General features: G+C 48.5%; 1 protein-coding gene across 11 annotated transcripts in view; it reads left to right on the forward strand.

The window, feature by feature from the left end:
* The window catches only part of LOC136947323 (unconventional myosin-VI-like), a 45,986-nt gene extending 23,093 nt beyond the window's left edge, over positions 1–22,893 (forward strand). For 2 of the 11 annotated variants that reach the window (XM_067241325.1, XM_067241326.1), the window contains 23 exons: positions 15–106; positions 327–399; positions 1,621–1,748; positions 2,154–2,249; positions 2,445–2,615; positions 4,040–4,078; positions 4,633–4,726; positions 5,328–5,458; positions 5,586–5,663; positions 6,619–6,748; positions 7,588–7,678; positions 8,102–8,246; positions 9,551–9,759; positions 11,357–11,435; positions 12,665–12,825; positions 13,036–13,077; positions 13,479–13,514; positions 14,573–14,611; positions 15,862–15,965; positions 17,638–17,769; positions 19,029–19,055; positions 20,396–20,614; positions 20,923–22,893. In XM_067241325.1, the coding sequence (XP_067097426.1) occupies positions 15–106; positions 327–399; positions 1,621–1,748; positions 2,154–2,249; positions 2,445–2,615; positions 4,040–4,078; positions 4,633–4,726; positions 5,328–5,458; positions 5,586–5,663; positions 6,619–6,748; positions 7,588–7,678; positions 8,102–8,246; positions 9,551–9,759; positions 11,357–11,435; positions 12,665–12,825; positions 13,036–13,077; positions 13,479–13,514; positions 14,573–14,611; positions 15,862–15,965; positions 17,638–17,769; positions 19,029–19,055; positions 20,396–20,614; positions 20,923–21,122 (2,516 nt within the window). In that variant the 3' untranslated portion in view covers positions 21,123–22,893. The remainder of the gene's footprint in view (positions 1–14; positions 107–326; positions 400–1,620; positions 1,749–2,153; positions 2,250–2,444; positions 2,616–4,039; positions 4,079–4,632; positions 4,727–5,327; positions 5,459–5,585; positions 5,664–6,618; positions 6,749–7,587; positions 7,679–8,101; positions 8,247–9,550; positions 9,760–11,356; positions 11,436–12,664; positions 12,826–13,035; positions 13,078–13,478; positions 13,515–14,572; positions 14,612–15,861; positions 15,966–17,637; positions 17,770–19,028; positions 19,056–20,395; positions 20,615–20,922) is intronic. The other 9 variants (XM_067241327.1, XM_067241328.1, XM_067241329.1 and 6 more) reach the window with 9 other exon arrangements.
* The last annotated feature ends 3,039 nt before the right edge of the window (positions 22,894–25,932 follow it).

The following is a 25,932-nucleotide window of genomic DNA, read 5'->3' on the forward strand; positions in this document are numbered from 1 at the left end:
GTTTTATGTTCCAGAGTACTTTGAGCACAACAGCTTCGAGCAGTTCTGCATCAACTACTGCAACGAGAAGCTGCAGCAGTTCTTCAACGAACGCATCCTGAAAGAGGTAAGTGCTTTTACTAATTATTATCTTACATTAGCACTGCTGTCCTGGCTTTCCAAAACATAGTTATCACTGCAGCTGTTAAAAATAATAAATCCATCACTTACATTCCATTTATTTTATTGGGGTAGAAACATTTTTGTTGCTTGGATAATATCGAAAACAATCAGTTAGAGCTTGAATTTCATCCTTTCACAATCAAGCCTCTCTTCCTACTTTCCAGGAGCAAGAGCTGTACCAGAAAGAGGGACTTGGGGTGAACGAGGTTCACTACGTCGACAATCAGGACTGCATAGGTCAGTTTCTGCTGAAGCACCTCTGTTCCCTCCAGACGCCAGGCTGGTTTTCACTGCTCTATATTCATTCAGCAGCACAGTACAGGGTTGACTCGATTGTTTGTGTTTGTGTGTGTGTGTGTGTGTGTGTTTGTGTGTGTGTGTGTTTGTGTGTGTGTGTGTGTGTGTGTGTGTGTGTGTGTTGTGTGTGTGTGTGTGTGTGTGTGTGTGTGTGTGTGTGTGTGTGTTGGTGTGTGTGTGTGGTGGGAGACAGCAGAGTGGTTTCTCAGTGTGAAGGGGTTAAACTCCCGAGCGAAATAATTCTCGTTTGTGGAGCTTCTGCGCTGTTACCTGGACAACAGAAGTAGAGATTGCGGAGGGGGCCTGATTGATTGAGCATGTGGAGGAGCACATCTAAACAGCCTTTTTGCTGTGCTGCCCCCACAGCGAGAGCAACACAGAGGGGTGGAGGTGACGGGGGGTGAATGCTAGCTTTTCACTACGTGCCCCCTCCACATAATGGGATCCGAATTCAGCCAAGCACCTTTCAGTTTGCAGAGTGCTCGGTTTTTGCCCAGAGCACACACCTTACCTTGAATTTCACCAATTCATCCATCACACCAAGTCCCACCCCCTCCCCCCCAAAAAACTAACACTTAATATGCGTGTGGGAGCTCTCAGCCTTGTACAAAATCATGGTTTTGTTGTGTCACAGTAGGTTGACATTGATCTCCAGAACAATGTCAGGCATTGTAAGCTTTTGCAAATGTGTCAAACCCAGTGTGTGCTCTCTGCAGGTGTCTTATTTGCACCTGTTCACAACACAGAGCAGTACATGTGTACGGGCCTCCAGTCCTTTCAGCTACAGTGTGTGGGCGGTAGACTGGTCTGTGGTTAGATGGATTCTCTGTGCTGTAGATTTGTGGTTAGATGGTGGTTTTGCTTTCAGCTCTTACTTGAAAAGTGTCCTAATAAAAATGTTCTTTGTGACACTATGCATTTTTTATACCGAGCAGTTATAGGTCAAGGTGAAACTACTTATAAACTACCTTTCTATATTAAACTTAAATGTAGTTCTGGACAGGTATGTCTCCTATAATTGGAAAGCGTATGGGTCCCAGGGCTGTTCCCAAATTAGTTCTTTGAGCAAAAACACTTGTAAGATCGTATGTTATCTATAAGGCAACGCTGATTACATTTGCTGAATAGCCTTTTGTGATGCTCTCTCCTCTCTCCTGTTAGACCTGGTGGAGGCCAAGCTAGTGGGCATCCTGGACATCCTGGATGAAGAGAACCGCCTGCCCCAGCCCAGCGATCAGCACTTTGCAGAGACCGTACACAACAAGCACAAGAACCACTTCCGTCTCACTGTGAGTCCCCGCAGCCTGCCAACAGAGCTGTTCTCTAGCTCTGAGCTGCTCTCCAGATCTGAGCTGCTCTCTAGATCTGAGCTGCTCTCCAGATCTGAGCTGTTCTCTAGATCTGAGCTGCTCTCCATATCTGAGCTGCTCTCTAGATCTGAGCTGCTCTCCAGATCTGAGCTGTTCTCCAGATCTGAGCTGCTCTCTAGATCTGAGCTGTTCTCTAGATCTGAGCTGCTCTCCAGATCTGAGCTGTTCTCCAGATCTGAGCTGTTCTCCAGATCTGAGCTGTTCTCCAGATCTGAGCTGTTCTCTAGCTCTGAGGCGTCTGCACACTGAAGTATCCACAACTACATCTTAATTGTTCCTCTTATGTACAAAAAATCAGTGTGTGTGTGTGTGTGATCCTCTCAGGTGCCCAGGAAGTCCAAGCTGGCTGTCCACAGGAACGTGAGGGATGACGAGGGCTTCATAGTCAGACACTTTGCGGGAGCCGTGTGTTACGAGACGGTAGGCTCGCGACACAGCCTCCGCTCTTCTCCAAACTTCTATACCGTGTGCCTCGTCCCAAACTGGATCAAACCAATTCCAAACTGGATCAAACAGTTTACATGGATACACATGGATAATCATTATCTGTAAACAACAATTTAATCCCTTAAAACCTGCAGTCCTTGTCAAGAATTGTGAATTTGTGACTTGCAGACCAAGTTTGTGGAGAAAAACAACGATGCGTTACACATGTCCCTGGAGTGCCTGATCAGCGAGTCCAAGGACAGGTTTGTGAGGGAACTCTTTGAGAACTCGAACAACACCAAGGACTCCAAGCAGAAGGCTGGAAAGCTAAGCTTCATCAGCGTGGGGAACAAGTTCAAGGTGAGCCAAACATCTACAGCTTTTAAACCCACTTAATCACACATCACCTCAGGATGCAGCTTCATGTTCATTCCAAAATGAATGAGGACAGAAGGAGAACATGTTACTATTATTAAGATTTCACAGCTTCCCTGCAAGTGTAAGTTTTGCGTTGGGTAATGCAATATGTGACACCCGCTGGGTGTTTGGTATGAATATTAATGGTTGTTAATGTCGGCACTGTTCTGCAAACACTAACATGACTGCGTGGAATATAGACACGATGGAATGAGGTAATATTATGTTTCTGATGATAGGTTATGTTAAATATAGAGTACGTGTACCTTCACCTTTCAGCTAAAAACAGCATGACTGTTTGGAATTGTGTGTGTTGCAACAACAGACTTTCTTTTATCTGTGCGTAGCGCGGCTATGATCTTAAGACTAGGGGCCAGGGCGTGTCTAGCTGTGAGACATTCAGGAGCCATCGATAAATCACCCCTGTGCTCCTCTGCCCATCTGCTCGACCACAGCGACATTCTGAATTCTGGCTCAAGGCTGTTTATTGGTCACACTGAGTGTCATTTGGCAGGTCACCCCACCAGCCAATAAAAAAAACAGTCTGCCATCAGACTTGGAAAAGGTAATATAGACAGTACTTAATGGTATTAGCTCTCTGACCTTGACAGTCCTCTGTGAAGGGTTTGTCTGCGCCTGCTGAGCCAGACCATCCGTTTATGTGAAAGGTGTGACAGATGTGAGGTTTGGGTGAATGTGAAGGTCACAGTGGGCTCCCTTGAGGAGCCAGCTCAACATCACTACCTTCATAGCACTAAACACAAAGCGTCTGAAAGCATAATTATCTCTATTCCGACCTGTGTTGTTTCTCACCTGTTTGGATGCGTTATTGTTGTCGTTGTGGTTTTGTCAAAGTGACACTTTCAATATCCCTTGTGGTTGTAATGTACTGTTACCTGTCAGTTTGAGTTTGACTGGACGCCCAAAGCTAAGGGAATGAGGAATAAGTACGCATGTTGGCTGTGAGCTGGCCTATTCCACCTGTTCCTAGAGTCTGTCTCTAACAGTGTTGCCAAAAAGATCTTGCCAGAAGTCGCTAGAGGCTCTCTGAATAGTCGCTAAAAGTTACTAGATTGTGTGATGACTTAATATATTGCGGCAACCTTTAGATCTGTAGATATACTAAGTACAATTACAGATCTAACAGGCTACTTCTATAAACACTAAGAAAGCCAAACGGGATGTTATTCGCAAGTCAGTAAAGATCAGGTTATTTTGCTGCTACTCAACAACGAAAACAGATTGTCAAAGTAGCGGAAAGTCGCTAGATTTGTCGCTAGAAAAGTCGCTAAATCTAGCTACAAAGTTGCTAAATTGGCCACACTGATGGTCTCTAAACATAGTTTTCTCTCATCTCTTTCGAACAGACCCAGTTGAACATTCTTCTGGAAAAACTTCGCAGCACGGTCAGTACCACCCCAGTCACCCAGACACCTTGGTTAGCCCTCAGCTCTACATCCCTTTTTTATACAACTTCATTGATCCCACAGGAGGCATACGAGGACATGATGCCATTTTGTCAACACATTAAATCCTAATCGAGGCCCATGCAGTTTAGAGCCTGTAGTTTGTCATAAGGAGCTGTGTGTGTGTGTGTCCATCTACATATTTTAACAGCCACACGTCTCTCCCTCCTCTCTCTCCTTCCTCTCTCCCTCCTCTCTCCCCCTCCTCTCTCTCCCTCCTCTCTCTCTCCCTCCTCTCTCTCCCTCCTCTCTCCCCCTCCTCTCTTTCCCTCCTCTCTCTCTCCCTCCTCTCTCTCCCTCCTCTCTCCCCCTCCTCTCATTCCCTCCTCTCTCCCCCTCCTCTCTCTCCCTCCTCTCTCTCCCTCCTCTCTCTCCCTTCTCTCTTTCCCTCCTCTCTCTCTCCCTCTTCTCTCTCTCTCCCTCCTCTCTCTCCCTCCTCTCTCTCTCCCTCCTCTCTCTCCCTCCTCTCTCTCTCCCTCCTCTGTCCCCCTCAGGGCTCCAGTTTCATCCGCTGCATCAAGCCCAACCTGAAGATGGTGAGCCACCAGTTTGAAGGAGCCCAGATCCTGTCCCAGCTCCAGTGTTCAGGTCAGTCAGAGTGCTGCTGCAGTACAACACCCACCCCAGGTCCTCCACTCTGAGCAGCAGGGAGTGGACCAGTCAGACCTGGAGATGGAGGACTCTCCCACACAGCACAGTGTTCCACACTGCTGCCTATTCTCAGTCTTTTGTCCTAGACCTATGAATGTGTGGTGGCCCACTAGGGACAGTAGAAGCCAATATTACCTGACAGCTTTTTAAACTTCTTGTCTTTCTCGTTGGCCGCCTTCTTAAGGCTGCAAGGCAAATTTCCCCAGTCTTCCTGCCTCATTTGCATATTCAATTTACCGTGGTTTAGTTCAGTACCCTTGGAGATATTTCATCCACAAAAAGTCAGTAGACGTGACTAGTATTCCTCAGCTCTCTATCCTGGAGAACAAAAATATCATGATTGGAATGTTTATTTGACGTGGAAAGATTCGAACACATGAATGACAGTTGTTATGACAAATCAAGAAGGGAAGTAGATAGTCAGAGATGTATTTAGTCCTTTTAAGAAATTCATCATATTTCATTCAGCAATACCCCCCCAAAAATATGTGTGTGGATGTTTTGTTCCACCTGCTCTGACCCACCTGTGCCCTGGCAGGCATGGTGTCGGTGCTGGACCTCATGCAGGGCGGCTTCCCATCCAGAGCTCCTTTCCACGAGCTCTACAACATGTACAAGCAGTACATGCCTGCCAAGCTGACCCGCCTGGACCCTCGCCTGTTCACCAAGGTGGGCGACACCCGAGGCCCCCCTCCCACAGCCTCGACACAGCCGCCTAACCACTCATCGCTATTCCAGACACCACAGACGCAGCAAATGTTTATTCACCGGAACTGTGCTCATGTTTTTGCCGCAGGCTTTGTTCAAGGCATTAGGGCTGAACGAGAACGACTACAAGTTCGGTCTGACCAGAGTGTTCTTCAGACCCGGGAAGGTGAGGCATTCAGGATTATAGCTCTTTTAAAGAGGTTACTGTTTCCTAATGTTGAGCTGAGATTCATATAGGCAGAAAAGGTAAAAGTCTAAGCTAGATTTTTTATAATAGACCAGTGCTAACAGATGGAGTATTAATTTCTAGACATATGAATTATTTATACTGTAGTGCCTGTGCTTTTTTGTAAAATCGAACGGTGCTTGTTGTGGAGTACACCAGACCAAGCCCATTGTGAGGACTGATGTCTCTTTGACACTGGACCCAGGGATGAAAGTCATGAATACATGAATATTTAGAATCTTTTGTTGTTAAGATGATAGTTTGAGCCACTGTGAAACCCTGTGAGTCTGTCTCTAGCCTCTCTGGCCAGGCCTCCCTGGTAGAGCGCAGGCTTGTTCAAGGCTGTGTTTACAGAGAGAACATAACTTACCCTTCATGGACCCACACCTACTCCTCCACCTTCTCCTCCTCCACCTCCTCCATCCTCTCCTCCTCCTCCATCCTCTCCACCTTCTCCTCCTCCTCCTCCACCTCCTCCATCCTCTCCTCCTCCATCCTCTCCTCCTCCACCTTCTCCTCCTCCACCCTCTCCTCCTCCTCTTCCATCCTCTCCTCCTCCACCTTCTCCTCCTCCATCCTCTCCACCTCCTCCTCCACCTTCTCCTCCATCCTCTCCTCCTCCATCCTCTCCTCCTCCACCTTCTCCTCCATCCTCTCCGCCTCCTCCTCCACCTCCTCCTCCATCTTCTCCTCCACCTTCTCCTCTTCCATCCTCTCTTCCTCCACCTTCTCCTCCTCCTCCTCCACCTTCTCCTCCATCCTCTCCTCCTCCACCTTCTCCTCCATCCTCTCCACCTCCTCCTCCACCTTCTCCTCCATCCTCTCCTCCTCTTCCACCTTCTCCTCCTCCTCCACCTTCTCCTCCTCCTCCACCTTCTCCTCTTCATCCCACCAGTTTGCAGAGTTTGACCAGATCATGAAGTCGGACCCTGACCACCTGGCAGAGCTGGTGAAGAAGGTCAACCAGTGGCTGATCTGCAGCCGCTGGAGGAAGGTGCAGTGGTGCGCCCTGTCAGTCATCAAACGTGAGTCGGCTCGAGGCCTCGCCGTTTGCCCCCGACGCTCCCAGGAGCGTCCACGTGGTGCGCTACAGAGAGGGTGCACGTGTTGTGCTGTCGGGAAACACTTCAAGGAGCGCCAGTCGTTTCTCCGTTTCTATTCAGAGTACAACACAGCTGATAAACGTGACATGATTCTGACTTGAGCCAGGTCACATCTATCTGACCCAGGCACCAGTCTTGGAGCACACACCTTGCACACACCAGTCATGCTGTCAAGCCTGCGTTTAGTCCGCAGGCTTGACAGACTGTAGTATCTCTATTCCATTTCACACCCTACTTTGAGGAAGGTTTTCCATCTGGTCTGGTGTCTCTGAGCATTTCCAAGGTGCCATAGTAGTCTATGCCAGTCCCAGCAGGTCTGTGGGTGGAAGGCCTTTAAGCTTCTCTTTCTCTTCCTATACCTCTCACAACATTTATCTCTCTCCCTCCCCCCCCCTCTCTCTCGCTCTCTCTCTCCCCTCTCTCTCTTTCCCCTCTCTCTCCCATCTCTCTCTCTCCCCTCTCTCTCCCTCCCCCCTCTCTCTCTCTCTCCCCTCTCTCTCTCTCCCCTCTCTCTCGCTCGCTCTCCCTCCCCACTCTCCCCCCCCCCCTCTCTCTCTCTCTCTCCGCTCGCTCTCCCTCCCCTCTCTCTCTGTCCCCCTCTCTCTCTCTTCTCTGTCTCTCTCCCTCCCCTCTCGCTCGCTTGCTCTCCCTCCCCCCCTCTCTCTCCCTCCCCCCCCCCTCTCTCTCTTTCTCTCTCTCTCCCTCACTTCTCTCGCTCGCTCGTTCCCCCTCTCTCTCTCTTCCTCTCTCTCTCTCCACAGTGAAGAACAAGATGCTGTACCGTGCCAGTGCCTGCATCAAGATGCAGAAGACGGTCCGCATGTGGCTCTGCAAGAGGAAGCACAAGCCACGGTGGGTGTCCTCTGCTCCTCTCCTCCTCCCTCTCCTCCTCCCTCTCCTCCTCTATCTCATTATACACCACTTTCACAGCTCAGCAGCACCAGCCTGTTTAACAATCCTCATGTATCGCCACGGAGACCGTCACACCGTGCCTTGTATGGCGAGGCTTCGCTTATTACCTTAGTAAAGCTCCAGGAGACTTGTGATGATAAACAAAACCACCCCAGGGGAGGGGAAGATGGCGGGGGGGGGGAGTTTGTCTGATCTGGCAACCCTCAGTCTGGGGCTAACCGCATGTGTGATTAGTTGGGTGTGGTGTGTGTCTGTGTGTGTCTTTTGATTGTGTGTTTGATTGTCTGTGGCTGTCTGGGAATGTGTGAGTGTTGGATGTTTTTGGGGTGTGTCTCTGAATGTGCGTCTGTGTCCATCCAACAGGATCGACGGGCTGGTGAAAGTGCGGCATCTGAAGAAGAGGATGGACAAATTCAACGAGGTGGAACTGAAGGAGGGCAAACAGGAGATGGCCACCCAGATCCAGGAGCTGGACGCAGCCATCAGCAGCCTGATGGTCAAGATCAAAGTGTGTGAGACGGCACAAGCACCTCCTCTTTCTGCTCTGCACTCAAGCACCTCCTCTTTCTGCTCTGCACTCAAGCACCTCCTCTTTCTGCTCTGCACTCAAGCACCTCCTCTTTCTGCTCTGCACTCAAGCACCTCCTCTTTCTGCTCTGCACACAAGCACCTCCTCTTTCTGCTCTGCACTCAAGAAGCCACATTCAGGAGTTAACACGCGTCTGCACCGCTGAGCCTCGCTTGCTCCACTCTCTCCAGAACACTTCAAGCTGGGTCACGTCAGATTACAACACATTACGTTACCGTTCCTTTAGAAGAATTAATAACGCGTCACGCTTCACCATAAGCATTCCAGAAGTTATTTGCGTTCCAGAATAAATACCTGAAAATACATGTTCTGATGTTGCGCTGTGTTGGATGAAGTGCTTTTCCCCTTGCTGCCAGATGGCAGGTAATGATGTGGAGCTCAGACTGTGGTTTGTTTGGGACCCTCTGGGAGGCAATGCCTTTATTAAGGCCACTCTCCCCTCCCCTGCTCTGCCTCTCTCATCACAATCCACGTTTCTGCATTCACACAAATAGACTTGTTTATCGGCAGAGCTCTAGTGGGGCTGGCTCCCTCTCTACCCAAATGGCATCCTAGTCTCTGTCAGCACCGCACACCAACACCAGCTTGATTATATCCTCCTAGGGTTACTCGTTTTTCTCTCAGTTTTCAGATGTGGTCCATCTTGTCTCCAAATCCCAAATAAAGTAACTTATCCTTTTGTTCTGCTGTTCAAACTGAAAGTGCATTAATGCTTTTTAGAGAAGCCTCGTTCACGTTGAATTCCCTTGCACCTTGTTAATTTGTTTTTCTAGATACGAGTACATTCTCCAGGGTTGTCAGGTTGGCTGGAGTCACACATAATGTGTGTTTGTGTTAGGAGGACAGGTCCTGGTCGGGCAGACACAGCTGCGCTAAGTCATACTTTTCCCATAAAAAGCTTCCATTGACGTGATGCAAGATGTGCATGAATATTTACGACCTGCAACACATTTGCCTCTAATTCAAAGCTACGCCGCAGCATGCAGAGTCTTAGGAAATGCCAGCAGCAAGATATGCAGGGCTCTGATAAGGAATGAACGATGATCTGCCCAGCCAAGGGGAGAATTAGGTTAGAATGCATTACTGTTCTGTGTGTGGGTGCGGTCTGGCCGTAGACATACTGGCTCGTTGGGTCTGAGACCCTGGTGGGGACCTGCTCACCACGCTTATCTTCGCCTCTGCTCCCCGCCTGACCTTTCCCCCTATGACCTCTGACCCCTCAGGGCACCATCATGACCCGCATCGAGATCGACCACGAGTACCAGGCCCTGGTGACGCGCTCGGAGCAGCTGCTGACCGCCATGCAGAACAAGAAGAAGGAGGAGGAGGAGCGAGAGCGTCTGAAACGCATCCAGGAGGACATGGACCGAGAGAGGAAGAGGAGGGAGGAGGAGGAGCACAAACGCAAGCAGGAGGAGGAAGACCGCCGCCTGTGAGTACCTGACCGGGGGGAGGAGGAGGAGGAGGAGGGGGAGGGGTGGTCAGGAGGAGGAGGAGGAGGAGGGGTGGTCAGGAGGAGGCGGGGTGGTCAGGAGGAGGAGGAGGAGGAGGGGTGGTCAGGAGGAGGAGGAGGAGGAGGGGTGGTCAGGATGAGGAGGAGGAGGAGGAGGAGGGGTGGTCAGGAGGAGGATGAGGAGGAGGAGGAGGGGTGGTCAGGAGGAGCAGGAGGAGGAGGAGTGGTCGTCAGGAGGACACAGAGAAGAGCAGACACATTTGTCCTTTATGAGGGTATAAAACCTGTTGGCAGAACTGATGTGGCCCATCGTAACCGTCACATATCAGTACCCCCTCGTTTAAGATATTAGAGACGGTGGGCTCGGCGTTATGAACCCCCAAGAGAGTTACTAAGCCACACACTCATCTGCCCGGCGACTGAAGGGCATCCATTCTGGAAACGATTGAGTATTATGATTGAGGAAGGATGTGTCAGTGGGACCTCCATAAAGTCCTGATGTGATTATACAGGGTTGTTCATGGATGTCAGCGAGGCTGAAGTGAATGTCAGGACGGTTAGGGAGGTGAATGGGCCGTGTGCGGGCTCCTGGGTCAGGGCCGTGTGCGGGCTCCTGGGTCAGGGCCGTGTGCGGGCTCCTGGGTCAGGGCCGTGTGCGGGCTCCTGGGTCAGGGACGTGTGCGGGCTCCTGGGTCAGGGACGTGTGCGGGCTCCTGGGTCAGGGACGTGTGCGGGCTCCTGGGTCAGGGACGTGTGCGGGCTCCTGGGTCAGGGACGTGTGCGGGCTCCTGGGTCAGGGACGTGTGCGGGCTCCTGGGTCAGGGACGTGTGCGGGCTCCTGGGTCAGGGACGTGTGCGGGCTCCTGGGTCAGGGCCGTGTGCGGGCTCCTGGGTCAGGGACGTGTGCGGGCTCCTGGGTCAGGGCCGTGTGCGGGCTCCTGGGTCAGGGCCGTGTGCGGGCTCCTGGGTCAGGGACGTGTGCGGGCTCCTGGGTCAGGGCCGTGTGCGGGCTCCTGGGTCAGGGACGTGTGCGGGCTCCTGGGTCAGGGACGTGTGCGGGCTCCTGGGTCAGGGACGTGTGCGGGCTCCTGGGTCAGGGACGTGTGCGGGCTCCTGGGTCAGGGACGTGTGCGGGCTCCTGGGTCAGGGACGTGTGCGGGCTCCTGGGTCAGGGACGTGTGCGGGCTCCTGGGTCAGGGACGTGTGCGGGCTCCTGGGTCAGGGACGTGTGCGGGCTCCTGGGTCAGGGACGTGTGCGGGCTCCTGGGTCAGGGACGTGTGCGGGCTCCTGGGTCAGGGACGTGTGCGGGCTCCTGGGTCAGGGACGTGTGCGGGCTCCTGGGTCAGGGACTGGAGCTGATTTACCTTCAGTGACCCGGGAAGCTCTGGCCTATTGAGGGGCTGCTGTTGATTGATGTCTTAACTTGAGGAGCAGTCAGTCAGTCGCTGTGTGGACTCCATGTGGTCTCTAGATGGGCTCCTTGTCAGTTGGATATCTACATTCTGTGACAGGTCTCTCTCTCCTCTCTTTTTTCTTTATCTTCCCTTTCTTTCTGTCTCTCTCTCTCTCCCTCAGGAAAGTGGAGATGGAGCTGAAAAGGAAACAGGAAGAGGAGGAACGGAAGAAGATGGAGGAAGAGGAGAAGAGGATTCAGGTGGGTGACTTCCTGTGGGTCGCTGTGCATGAGCTGAAGGGAGTGTGAAGCTCGCCCTGCTCCACTTTGCAAAGTTCCCTGGCAGGCTCTCTCTCGCTCTCCTTTCCTCTCTCTCTCTCTTTCCCCATCACTCCATCACTCCGTCCCTGTGTCGGAGGGTCGTTCTGTTCACTGGGTTCCCCAGCTGCTGTTGGAGAGAGCTGGAGAGCAGCGCTGTGAAGCCGGCCCTCAGATCAAAGGCCCTGGCCTGAGGCCTGCTGGGTGCTGCTGGCAGATACCCTCCAGATTAGGTTCTCTGTGCACGCGTGCTCTCGGCAAATATTCATGAATTCATATTTTGGATGGTTTTAGGCGGCGAGAAACTGCACCAAAATTAGATTTTTTTTTCCTTTCTTCATTTTCTTCTTCGAGGGCTGTATTAGTTTCAACAACCGACCTTTCAAGGAGGAAAGGAGGTATTACTCTTAAATTGGTCTCACCGCAGTATCTCCTTTTCACTTCCTTCTTAGATTTTGAAACAAGACTTAATTTATTGTCTTTTCACCAGTAAGGGCAGTTGATGCTATGCTAGCCTGTGGACTGTGTCCTAGTTCAAACTGCCCGCCCCACTTCCCTCCCCTGACCCTCTGGTGCTACTGTGCTCCAGCGAGCCCCTGGCTGATCTCCAGCTGACAGGCTCTCCTGGACACAGCGCCTCCCAGGAGAAAGGCTCATTAGCAGGGGTCTAAAGATGCCCCTCAGCCCTGCATCATATCCCTTGCCTCCAGGGGCTCAGGCACCTGACACTGAGGAACCATATGGTCAGGGAGGGGGCCTGGTGGAGGGCAGGGGAAGAGACTGGGGGGGGGGGGGGGCGGTGGAGGGGGTGTGTCCTTATTGTTCTCTGACATAAAGAGACCTCACTTTGTGTCCCTTCTGGGCGAGGAATTGCTCTGTCCTCGAAACCGAGTTTCTGCTGCCCTTTGTGAGTTTGGTTGGCGAGGACTGAGTTATGTAAGAGTCTATGGGCTGGGTGATGCACTAGGCAGGCGCATCAATCATGCTGCCGGCTAGACACACCTCCGTGAGTCCTTCATTAGAGTAAAGGGGCACCTTACGAAGGGAGAGGCTGGTGAACCAGCTCAGCCCCTCTAGCCTGCCTGCCACCCTCATCAACTGTGCATGAGGTGGGTGTAGATGTGTGTGTGTGTGTTTGTGAACTAACATAGTGTGTGTGTGTGTGTGCGCAGGCGGAGATGGAGCTGCAGATGGAGGCGGAGCGGGAGGAGGAGGCGGCTCGCTCCACCATCCTGGAGCAGGAGCGGAGAGACAGGGAGCTGGCCATGAGGATCGCCCAGAGCGAGTCGGAGCTCATCCCAGAGGAGAGCCCATACGACGCAGGCCTGCGCAGGTACACACACCCCCCCAGGGAAGCTGGGAGAGGACAGGGCTCTGGAGTCACAATCACCACCACGGCCATCCAGTCCTACGGATTCAAAGCAGTGATCAGAATACTGGCTATTGTTAATGTTGTTCCTTCAAAGGTGTTTTGGAGAGACGGGCTGGTTTCTCTCTGAGTGTGTGTGTGGTGTAACCAATGTCTTCTCTTCTCTTCTCTCAGTAACGGCTCTTCAGGTGTTCCATCGTCTCCAGAGAGAGCTACGTAAGGAGAGATTTAACCCCTTAATCCCATCCCCACCCGTCCTTGACCACTCACCCATTACCACCCTGCATGCTGTGGCAATCTGCCAGATAAACCGCAAACTTGAACCGTGACAAAGGCACACTCAGGAACAAACAGGCAGGATGACTGTGAACATCAATCTCGGTCAGAGTGGCTTGTCTAGTTTATTTTTTCAGACATACATATCTATGGCCTCCCGTTCCCATCCAGAAGGAAGTTTTTAACAAGGGCCTGATCTGTCCTTTATCTGACAGCGTTGGAAGGGCAATGACCCATTCTGAACCGACAGAGGAGAGGGAATCACCCTCTCCAGTTCCCGATTGGCCCACTTACTGTATACTTAGTGCTCCGTTGTAATCCTGTTCTTCTCTCGTTTACAGCGCTGCTGGAACTCAAGTCCTCAAGAGCTTGACCATGTAGGTTAAATTCAGGCCTCCGTTTCTCAATCCTCCTTCCAGCCCACACTCACAGAGAGCTTAGTTCATACGTGAAACTTCTAAAACCAGCGCAGTACGTGTGTTGTTAAGACATGAAGTTACATGCACTTTTGAATTAGATGTGTAATGCACTTTCTTCTGGCAAGGTGCAAATGAGTAGTCCGTCTTCGCCGACTAATACCCAGTACATCATAGCACTTAAACCAGTGGCAGACAAACACAGACACCTCTCTCACACTCTCTCTGCATATCCCCTGAACTGAACTGAACACAACCTCAGCGACCCCAAGTGGATGTGGTCCACAGGGAACCACAGCCTCTCTCTGCACTCTCTCTGCATCTTCACTCCCCCCTCATCTGCACCTGGAATGCGCTCTTTAGAATAGTGTTTATCAAGTATGCCTGTTCTCTCAATGCCTTATCACTTACTTTCCACATTTTTACTCTTCCACCTCACCTTTTCCCCAGGTAATATGCTCTCTCATCAGGTAATCACCCCCCCAAAATAAATGTGTAACAGACAAAACCGTTGGGCCCGGGTTTGTTTCTGTCAGCTGTTAGGACTAGGGACACGTTTCGTGAGAGGCTCCTAATGGAGGAGATGAGGGTAAATATAGAACGCTTGGATGCCTAAATCAACAGGAGTGATGAGTTTAATTAGCGCAGCCCCAAGGCCCCTCACGATGGCGGCGGCTAACCACCTCCCGCTGCAGCTACGTCACGCCTCAGAAGCCATATGTCACAGCGGTGGGATGCTGCCCCAGGTCTGACCAGACGGCCCCCTGGGAAGTGTAGAGGCGCAGAGCCATACTGGTCAGGGAGCGACACAGAGGAGAGAGTGTGTTACCTTCCTAGGTCAAACACACACACACACGTTTCTGACTGAGTATTTTCCCCTCTCCTGAGTCTTTCTCTGTGGGTGGTGGTTCTGTGTGCAAACTGTGTTTTATTTTTGGTACCTGCTGTTGACAGTGGCTTAGTAGTGACATTGACTGGCGTTCTAACTGCTGTGTACTGGAATCACCATGTTCTTTTAGGGAGGAAATGGCCAAGGAAATGTCTGAGCTTCTGGCTAGGTGGGTAGCTGTTCCGACTCACTCTCTCACTCGATCGGCACTGAAATCTGTCAATCTCACACCATCTCTTCAGATTTACACTTTCTTAAATTCTATGATTGTGGTTGAATTTGTGAAATTCATGACGTGTAAATCCGCATGATCCTAGAATCATTGTAGTAACGATCAATACTTTATTTCCGTGAAATGTGATACAATATAACCCAATTAATTCGCAATTCAAATTAGCAACAATCTAAATACAACGAAGAGCCGCCTGCGTAGACACGAGGAAAGTGCCACGTGCCAACTGGAGGTGTGTCCCTGTGGAGGCGTGTCCCTGTGGAGGCGTGTCCCTGTGGAGGCGTGTGCCTGTGGAGGCGTGTCCCTGTTGTGACTGGGCCAGGCTTTGCTGCAGCCGCTACAGCAGCTTATATCCCCCAGGCCTCACCACCTCCAGCCGTCACCTTCACAGCAAGTGTGAATGAGTGACATTCACCGAGAGCCCACACGCACACACATGCACACACACGCACACGCGCGCACACACACCAGTTGACCTCCCGAACCACTCACTGTGTGTGCTGCTAATTGGCTCATGCTACCTCAGACTCCCTGAGTCACATGGCGACAGGAAGTTCAGGTCAGAAGGGGACTGTCCCATTAGCCCAAGGTTACAGCTTTGTGAGCTTCAGGGAACCCAGAATAGCCCGCTGTCTGAACAGTTGTACTGGTGAAGAGGCCCAGCCAGCCAATGGGATTACAGAGTGAGAGGCCTGAGGTGGTAGGAGGCCCACCCTCACTCCATGGTGTTGTAAACGGGGCAAATCCCTGTCGTAGCTTAATGAGGGCTGTGAAAAGTGCCTGGCTGCAGAGAAACACAGGCCTACGGACAAGCTCACAGCCAGAGAGAAGTACCCTCAAAAGGCCAATTATTGTATTTCAGCAGAATGAGTAGTGCTCTGAAGAACCTCCAGATTGTTTTCTCCCCCTATTTCTCCAACAACAAATCCACCCCCGCAATGGCCCTCATTACAGTCAAGCCACCCCCTGAAATGCTCCATCTTGTTTTTGTAGAAAATGCAAAGCTTCACCTTAATTCCCAGCTTCCCCCAAACTACCACCCAATTAAAATGTCTGTTTGTACCCTGAGGTGAAAGTCACGTGACTCCTGAGCTTTGTGACGTCCCTGCTGTTCCTCGTGGCTCCTCGCCAGCGCGTGGTGTGTTGTGGTGACCCCCTTGTCCTGCTTGTGTCTGTCCCCCTTCTAGAGGCCCCCAGGTACAGGCCACCAAAGCTGCCGCTAGCGGCAAGAAGTACGAGCTGAGCAAGTGGAAGTACGCTGAGCTGAGGGACGCCATCAACACCTCGTGCGGTGAGAAGCCTTTTACCTCCTCCTGCCTCCGTGGCCCAGTCTAAGATCTGTTAAGCTGTGGGACCTTTGGGAGAGACCATCCTTAAGGGGAGGAGGCAATTAGGCATTTAGCAAACATCTGCACGTTTTGTTAGGCGTCTGAGGGTTTCTGCTCTTTAATTCATTAGCACGCATACATGACTGTTTCATCAGCGGTTATCGATTTTGCGTCGGCGCGATCTGCTGTCGGAAGAGCGCCGCTCACAGTTCTGTTAACGTCGGATCGCTAGGCTCGTCCTCGTCCGTAGAATTATGATGTATTTCTTTTTTGCTTTGGAGGAGGCTGGAGCGGCTGGCAGAGAGGGACGATAGCGGCTAGGAAAATAAGCCTCCCCGAGCTCACCCATATGGGCACAAAGAAATGATTAGTTTAGCAGTTAACAGGCCAGCAGCCACCCGCCTACCAGGGAGACCAAGGGCCATGACCACAATACAGAAGGCGCTCTGTCAATCTCTCACCACTGCTGCCAAATAGGCACAGTTGGACCCGAAAAAATATAAAGTATTTTTACCCAGATGTATCTTTTGATTAATCATCTGTTGGCACTTTTCCAAAGCGTTAAGATTAAGCTGCAAGTTTCGCTCTTATTCATCCAATTCTCGTGATGACATTATGAGCCTGTCACATCCAGATCAAGAATTTGATAGGAAAGGTCCTTTGAAAACAAAACTCATTAATCCCACTTTAATTCTCAACATGTCTGAGATATACGCATCAATCATTGTTTATCTGCATACATTTCTGCATTGTCATTTAGTCATTTTAGTCATTTAGTCATTTAGCAGACGCTCTTATCCAGAGCGACTTACAGTAAGTACAGGGACATTCCCCCGAGGCAAGTAGGGTGAAGTGGCTTGCCCAAGGACACAACGTCAGTTTGCATGACCGGGAATCGAACTCGCAACCTTCGGATTACTAGCCCGATTCCCTCACCACTCAGCCACCTGACTCCTACATTTCTGCATTGTCTGATCTTAGTTTCACATCTCCGTGTCACTAGTCTCCATGAGTCTCCACCCATCTGTCTCCATGTTGTCTGTAACACAAAACAGCCAAACCGAAGGCCTCGCGGGCAGAAGAACACATCCTTCACTCAAGTACAAGTCAGATACTCATGTTTAAAAAGACTCAGGTAAAAGTTGAAGTGCAGATTTTACTTTTTCACTCAAGTTAAAGTAAAGAAGTATGGTCTCAGACATATACTTGGGTAAAAAGTAGCCTACCTGTTGGACCTCACATCATATTAATAGGCTACATTAATACAAAAAGACACTAGACGCAAATCCTTTTTGACGCTAACTCCCTCCTTCTCATCGATAACGTCCCTTTTTTTCAAGATTATTTTTATATTCTTTCCAAACTTTTTTTGGAAACCTTTATTGAGCCTGGTTTGAAAATATAATAAATTTGAAAGCAGCCTAAAGATATTTGAGTAAAAGTAAAACATTGTCATAAAAATAAATGGTAAAGTAGCGTAGCCTACTGATGCCAGAAAATATCTACTTTAGTACAGTGACTAAGTAATTAGTCTCTGCTAGAGGGCCGTCACAGTAATGGCTGCCCAGGCGTCAGGGACGATAACCCCCATGTCTCTGTTCCTCACTGTAACCCAGACCTGCTCTAACCCCACAGACATCGAGCTCCTGGCAGCCTGTCGTGAGGAGTTTCACCGCCGCCTGAAGGTCTACCACGCCTGGAAGTCAAAGAACAAGAAACGCAATACGGACACTGAGCAGAGGGCCCCCAAGTCAGTCACCGACTATGGTAAGACCCCCAAGCATCACATTTACATGTAGTCATTTAGCAGACGCTCTTATCCAGAGCGACTTACAGTAAGTACAGGGACATTCCCCCAAGGAAAGTAGGGTGAAGTGCCTTGCCCAAGGACACAACGTCAGTTTGCATGACCGGGAATCGAACTGGCAACCTTCGGATTACTAGCCCGACTCCCTCACCGCTCAGCCAACTGACTCCCTCACCTGTTTTAAAAGCAACGTGACCACACTGTTAGGCCCGTTCAAAGGCGATAACAATAGGCTAACTATAACTGTAACTATTAGAGGATTTGAGGTGGGAATCTTTTTGGGGGGGGGACGTGATTACAACGATACCGTTCCGCTATATAGTTGTTGTTGTTGTTGTTGTTGTGGTGTGTGTACTCTGGGGTTAAGCTTCTCTTTGTTTACAAGGAAGTGTAACTATGGTGATGGAACCAGGCGCCCATCTCTCTGTAGGAGCGTCAGCAGATACAACTTAAGAAGTAGCCTAGCTGTGCTGTTACTTTCACATTGTAAGGGGCAACTGTACCCCAATACCCTAAGGCTGACCTTTCTCCATTGTTGTGTAACACGCTCATGCTCGACTGGACACGAAAAGGGTTCTTTGGTTCTCTGCAGACTGTTCCTCATTTACATTTGCAATGCGTGGAGTCGTCATGACGACAAAGAGCTCTTCCCCCCCCTAGCAGACCTCAGACACACTTTTATGCCACTGTCTGTTTAGACTACTGATTGGACTGTGTTCCCATGCACACACACACACACCTTACTCATCCATCCTCTCTCTCTGTCTCTGTGTGTTCAGTCGCACCGTGAACATTAACACAATGACTAGCCATATGTGGAGGAAATGCTTGCATATTCTGGGATAATGTGCACTAATGTTAATCATTTAGCTCCTTTCTCTCCCAGTACTGACAGCAATTACCCCGGTGCTCCATCTTATCCATTCAAGAGACCGTAAATTACACAGACCAAGAGCACATGTTTTGATAGATAATGGTTTGATTAGTATGGCACTAATTATAAAACTGGTGTTTTTACTGATGGTGTTTCTGCACAAGGGTAAATGATAAATTTTCTACAAATTTATGTTCCTCTTTATAGTCTTCATCACTGTTAAGTTCATTTTTCTTTGTACTTCTCCATAATGACCGTGATTAAAATGTTTCCACTGTCCTACATGTGTTGTGTGTGTACATGTGTTGCGTGTGTATTTGTGTAACCAAGCATGTTTACTTTCAGATACCCCTTCACCTGTGAAACAAGCATGTAAGTGGTACTCCACAATGTATCACGACTAACAGCCCTTCTAAACAAACCTTTCCACTAACCATGGGACATGACGACAGATGGGTTATTATGGGTCTATCAGGAAGCGTTACATCAAAAGAGCTTTACTCAACATTTTTGGGGGAAAAAGGTGATCGTGATTGGAATTCCACATGAACCGCTCTTGTTGAAATGAATAGTTTCCATTTTTGAGGCATGCTGGTTCTGATAAGGCGGTATACACAGCAGTCCATCTCAGCCAATTCCCGTAATTAGATACGGTTCTTTGTGGCAGTGATCAACTGGAGACATGATCATTAGGCATGTCGAGTCGTCGTTCAGAAACTGAGGATGCTTGGATGGGGTGGTGTGCTGCTGCTGTTATGGAAGTGGAATACGTGTGCAAATGTAAAGCAGCAACCTCGAGGTGGGAGTGTTCAGGGCAGTCTGTGTAAACTGTGGAGCGGGTGTCACGGCATCAGTGTGAGCGCGACAACAGGAGAAGTCTACACGCTGATTGAAAGACAAACTCCTAATAGACTCTTCCGTTGAGCAGAAAACTGGAGGCATTTTCTACACTTACAGAGATGGGTTTTTGATTGAAGGAGAACTATAAAGTGGGAACATAAAATGCTAGTTGAAACACTGGGTGAAGTACTTCATGATTTCAGTCAGTTGGTTGCTGGAAACCGAGGAAACTGGTGTCTGTAGTGCAAGTAGTATTTTGGCATCCAGCCTGCAGATTTAGAGTTTAACATTTTAAGTGCATTTGTCAAGGAGTTCAGAGGCCTGAGGTCAGTCTTCTGTCGGTTGCTACGTCTTTGTGTTGCGTGGTGTGCATGGGGGAACGTTTTGAGTGGTGATGGGATCCAAAAGGTGTTTTCTTCTCAGTTGATGCCATAACCTTTTTATTTGCTTTTGCTATTTCTTGTGGAAGGTTTGTGGGAAGAATTAATCTTCTTGGTGGAGATGGAACAGTTTCTGAAGATGTGGTGGTTGGAAGTGCTATGCTGCTTAAACAAGCAGCATAGCAACATGTCCCTGTATTCCCCTAGTCCTGTACTGCATAGAAAACCCTCTTGAACACCTGCTCAATCCCTTATTTTTTACGCTCCACTTTGCATATATATGCAAAATATTTTATTTAAATGTTTTGAGACGAGATTTAAAGCTCTGTAACAAACATGTGCCTTGCTTTTTGTCGTACTGATTTGCTCTCCCTTTGATTAGAGTCTGTGATCTCTACTGACCCCCTCCACAAGCTAGCTGCTACGCTCTCCCTCCCAGCCTTCCTATTGGCTAAAGACTGCCTCATAGCACCTCTCTCCGCCCACTCACAGCCCAGCAGAACCCGGCCCCGCCCATCCCTGCCAGGCAGCATGAAGTGGCCATGAACAGGCAGCAGCGCTACTTCCGGATCCCCTTCATCCGGCCTGGTGATCAGTACAAGGACCCCCAGAACAAGAAGAAGGGTTGGTGGTACGCCCACTTTGACGGGCCCTGGATTGCCCGGCAGATGGAGCTGCACCCAGACAAGCACCCCATCCTGCTGGTGGCAGGTCAGTCACCCCAAGGTCCTACACGGGGGAGAGGCAAGAAGTTAGTTCTTACTTAGAGAACGCAGTTCTGTGTGTTCTCTAAGTTAGCACCTTGTTCTGTTAAGTTAGAACTGTGTTCTAAGTTAGAACTAAGTGTTTTCAAAGTTAGAACTGTGTGTTCTCTAAGTTAGAACTGTGTTCTGTTAAGTTAGACCTGAGTGTTCTCAGAGTCCAAACTTTGACTCAGCTGAGAGGATGTCCTGAGTGTTCGTCCAGCTGACGTCATCTCCCCAGCTGCTCCTGTGCCACTGATGGCTTAATGTGTGCAGGGAAAGATGACATGGAGATGTGTGAACTGAGCCTGGAGGAGACGGGCCTGACCAGGAAGAGGGGGGCGGAGATCCTGCCCCGGCAGTTCGAGGACATCTGGGACCGTTGTGGGGGGGTCCAGTACCTGCGCAGCGCCATCGAGAGCCACCAGGCCCGGCCCACCTACGCTACAGCCATGCTGCAGAGCCTCCTCAAGTAGCTCCCTGCCTCCAGCTCCCTCCACGGGCCCACACACACACACAGCAAAGGGAAGAGTGCGCCAGCTAACTGGACTGCTAACTGGACTGGACAGCATGCATTCAGGCATACTGTTCTGACTGGGTGCACTGCAGTCATGAAAGAACTGCTTTTTGTTAATTTGTCTTTAGTTTTTTGGGGATCTTGCTGGCTTGGAATCGTCTTGTGTATTTGAGGTTGAGGCAGGGGGAATTGCAGTGAACCCTATACAGAGGAACACATGCATCCCGTTTTATTTTTCAGGCAAATGGGTTGTTTTCTTTAATATTTCTGCAACTCTTAACTATGAGGCCTTACATACTACTAAATAGGGTAAGTTGCTGAAAGTAGGAACTGTTTCATAGCTGCCTCCCCAAAAAGGTTGAGAGTATTAATTCATAGATGTTTATAATAATTTGTTTCTGATTACACTACAGTCTCCTTCTGGCCTCTGCCGGCTTAACAGCTTGTTGATAATTCTACTCACTCTTCAGCTGTTTACATAGTTTTCATATAGTTGTTTTTTTTCCAGGACAATACTTGATCTCTGTTCTCTCATGTGTCACGTTCTCTGATTATTTCCAGTAACTGCACGCATTATTAATTTCCAATTAAGATATATTTGACGATACTGTAAAATTCTTTACCTCGTCTTTCAAACCGAATGTAATTTGATTTAGTTGATTTGTTCCTTCAGTCTTCATTATTTGTTGGTTTTGTCTTATTTTTTCAATGTGTGATTATATTTTTCATGCTAATTAAAAAGGTGTAGACAGAATGGCAGGTTCCCTGTACATGACCCAGTTGGGAATGCCATTTGGGTTTGGTTGTCACAGTTAATTTTGCCTATTGTTTTTGAATAATCTACACAACATTTGGTTTCAAATGTTGTTAAACACAAATGGCATTTACGTGTATTAATCAGACTTAACTGTTGGAATGTTGAACTACTAGATGTGAATCATGCATACCATGAGATATTCAACAGTTACTAAGTTGGACCAAATGTGTTTGAGAGCAGAAATGAGCTGTTACCAATTACAGATTGGTAAACTAATAGGGAGACTATGAAGCTAACAGCATTCAGTACACAGGTAGCCTATTCTCATGGAAACCCTCTCATTTGACACGTACACACAGTACATATTTTATATTGTATGATACAAAGAGAGTGTAATGTTTCTAATGGAATGTACACTTTTATTTTCAAAAAGAAAATCTTTCTACTCCAACATCCAAGGGTTCGGGCACATAAATCTCTGTTGGATTCAAACGGTTCTTTGCGTGCTGTAAAGTTAAGCAATAATCTAGTCACACACACAGCTAAGAGGAGAGGGACGTCCTTTGTCATAAACAGCGACGCTTTTAAGAGACAATCTCCTTTAAGACTAGAACTACTGTCTTCAGGTAAGGCTGATAGTCGTGATGTTCCCTAGCTTTTCATTCCCTTTGACGCTTAAGCGAAAAGGCGATTTGGTTGTTTGAATGCGTGAGATCTATCCACTTACGCCGCTGTGTCTGAGGCAAGTCTTCAGTTAAGACCTACTGTAAGTATTTATTTATGTATGACTTGAAAACACAGTGAAGTGTACTACTGAGGGATTTCCTGGAATCACCTGTACCGTACAACAAAATGACTGGCTTTTCTGTGCTCTGTATCTCAACACGCAATTACAATCATTCCTTGTATACTGCCTTTTCACTGTCACTTTTCTAATGCTGATCTAACGGATGAAATAAATGCATTCCATGTTTCTCTCTGCCTCTTAACTCTCCTACCAAAACATTTAAATTTCAGGGTGACATCTCTATAGCATCATATAAGCCCGTTGTTTGGTGAAAACCCACGCGTATATGCAGTAGCGTGAGAGTACTTAAGATCCATTACTGCACGCGTACAGACAGGAAATGTGACCATATGCATCACCCACACATATGGGCTGTGCTTCGTGTTTAACACACACACACCACCAACTCATTCTTACAATATAAAACATTTCAGTTTGCCTAAAGTTCTATTTATATGCATGTTTTTCCAAGATGTCCACTACACACAAATAGATCTCCACACATATGTACAAAGGAATTGCAATTAGCAGTCCAGGGAGCACTGACAAGCTTTAACAGCTTGTTCGATGTTGTCAAAACTCATGTAAGTTGTCCATTTATTTTTGCGTCCTTTATCTATAGATGGAAATGACAGGCCATGAATACACAGTTTGCCTGAAAGTGTTCTGTCAGAAAACGTCTGGGCTCCTTCCCTGTTAAACCCAGGCTCTGGTTCCCGCAGAGACAGGAGTCTCAGAGACCATGCTGAGGAATGTCACCTGGCTGTCACTGGGAACAGACAGCCTTTCTCTTCTCCACACGGTCCTCAACATGATCCATGACTGGACTTCAGGTAAGCTCTTCTGTGTTTGTCCCGTGGTCTTCCAGCAACTGTCATACCTGCACACGGAATCAAACAGGTGCACTGTATTCAATCAAAAGGTTTCTGGTATACTTTATGAAGTACTCTTACGATTTAATCATCTTGACCCAACTGCTTTTTATAGAAACGCATTGCGTCCATGGTACACAATCCCATACTGATCCTTTCAGAATTCTGGGTATTTGAAAGAAGGTACATGCGAAGCCGGTCCCCTGACAATAGTGACACAACCTGAAGAGGATCAGTGAGGGGCAGACTAATCACCTAATGACAAAGCCTGTGTTCATAGGCCAACACTGGCTTCTGCCTCCACAAACCGGCTTGGCAATCATCCAGCGCTCCTACTAGAGCTGAAAAACAGACGGTAAGCAGTCTGGGCCCGTTCAGGAGGTTTGACTTTGTGTTTAGTTCTGTCAGTGGTTAAGTCTGTTGTGGAGACACAAACCTCTTAAACCAATTTTGTACACAACCCTGAAGCATCGACGGCTCAGACAGGTCACCCGATTTTGGTGAACAGTAATCCTGCTCTAAAAGCGGTCAGATCGGTCTTCAGGGCTGATGAGATTTTGCTTCATTCTCTGTTTCCCCAAATGTTTTCTTTGAATTAAAGAACTTTAGTTAATTGTTCTCACCTTATCCTGGAGCAGCGTTGACTGTTGTGTCACCATCTAGCTTGTCAGGCCAGGGAGGGAACCTGTTCCAGGCGATCTTCTGAAGACAAGAATAAAAGCCCTGTCAGACAGTAATTACAAGCACTTACAGCAGCTCCACATAAGAAATGTGAAAAGAAACAATAGAACAGATTTAAAAACTATACATTATCCCAAGGGGAAAATATAACAAGGTGAAGCACGACAAGAGATATTTCTGTAGAAGAAGACACGTTAGTCAGGGGGCTATAGACCTCACAGCACACAGCAGACGGCAGGAGGCTGGTGTGTGGGGTTAGTGCAGTACTCGCTTAGACAAAGCACCGGCAGCTCTCATTTCTATTTCTGGCAGATGTGAAAGAAAGATCCTCTGACATTTCGATTAGATTTGTCCAGGCAGCCCTATCAGTGCCATGTTGATTGTTATAGATTGGTCTGAGACGAATCTAATGGTTACTGTGCTATATCTTTGGCAGCCGACATTTTAAACCGTCACAGGAAGATTACTGGGGCATAGGAATTGCCATTTGATAATGACCTTTTGGTTTGGCTAAGTAAGGCCTGTTTACTGTTGTTTTTGTGCTTCCCTAACTGGTTAGTAAGCTAGCTGGATTAAAGGTGAGGGTCTGTGTTAATGAAAGGAGGCAAGTGTTGGCCCGGGGGTGGGTCTGTGTCTGGGGTCACACCCCTGCGATCTCAGACAAGCAGAAAAGCTGCTCCAACAATTACACTTGCTAACAGGATCAAGGAGCCAGGGTCAAACCTGATAATTTATCCTTTTGCTTAAACAATTGGTAAGGTTTGCATGTAAGGGTACTTGTAATTAGCAATTACAGCCACGTAGTTTTGTCACAGGACCTGCTCTGTTGGAAATGTGTCCCACTTATAAAAAGTACAAATATAAATCCTGGGTATATCAAGATACAAATGTATAAATGTGATAAGTAGACTTTATGTCTTATAATGCTGTAAAGAGAGAATGTATGTTGAGTCTTTGTAACTATCATTTTAACATGATCATTTTGTAGACAAAAAAGCAATACTTTTGTTCTCTTTGTATATATCTCTTTGCGTCAGTTGGTGAGGTGAGTGTATCTAATGAGATTTAAAATGAGTTTTTCTCCAGAGGAATCAACATGAGACTAGGACCCCAAGCTGAGCGATTACATAAAAGGTGCGTCACCCTATTGAAAAAACCTTTTAAGGTTTCAACTGTATCACTAAAATAGTTTTCCGTTTTCGAAGCTGTGTGAAATTGTTCAAAACTAAAAGCGTGAGATGCAAGAGGAAGGCATGAGCTATTTGTACAAAGAAACTTTCTAATATACCCCCCCCCCCTCAAAAAAAAATCAACACACTTCAACAGCAAGTTGACATGGAAAAAAAAAAGACCTGCTTACGCCAAAGTCACTGTGTTTCTGGTCCGTCTATAATGTCTGAGCATGAATATCATGAGACCTATCAGGGCATATACAGAGCTGAGCCAGCCCATTAGGCAGGCTATGAAAAGGAGGGGGTCTACAGGCATGGCCACCACCTCGCTGCAGCGCTCTCCCTTTAAGTGCCAGTATTTACCTACAGGACATCTAAAGAGGTCAAAGAGACTGGGTTAGAGCAGAAATGAACCACACAGCCTTCGAGTGTGTGCATGCGTGTCTGCATGTTGGGGTGTGTGTGTGTGTAAGTGTGTGTGTGTTGTACAGTAGAAGCAA

This window comes from Osmerus mordax, chromosome 8, assembly GCF_038355195.1.
Source record: "Osmerus mordax isolate fOsmMor3 chromosome 8, fOsmMor3.pri, whole genome shotgun sequence".
In the NCBI taxonomy this organism is placed as follows: Eukaryota; Metazoa; Chordata; class Actinopteri; order Osmeriformes; family Osmeridae; genus Osmerus; species Osmerus mordax.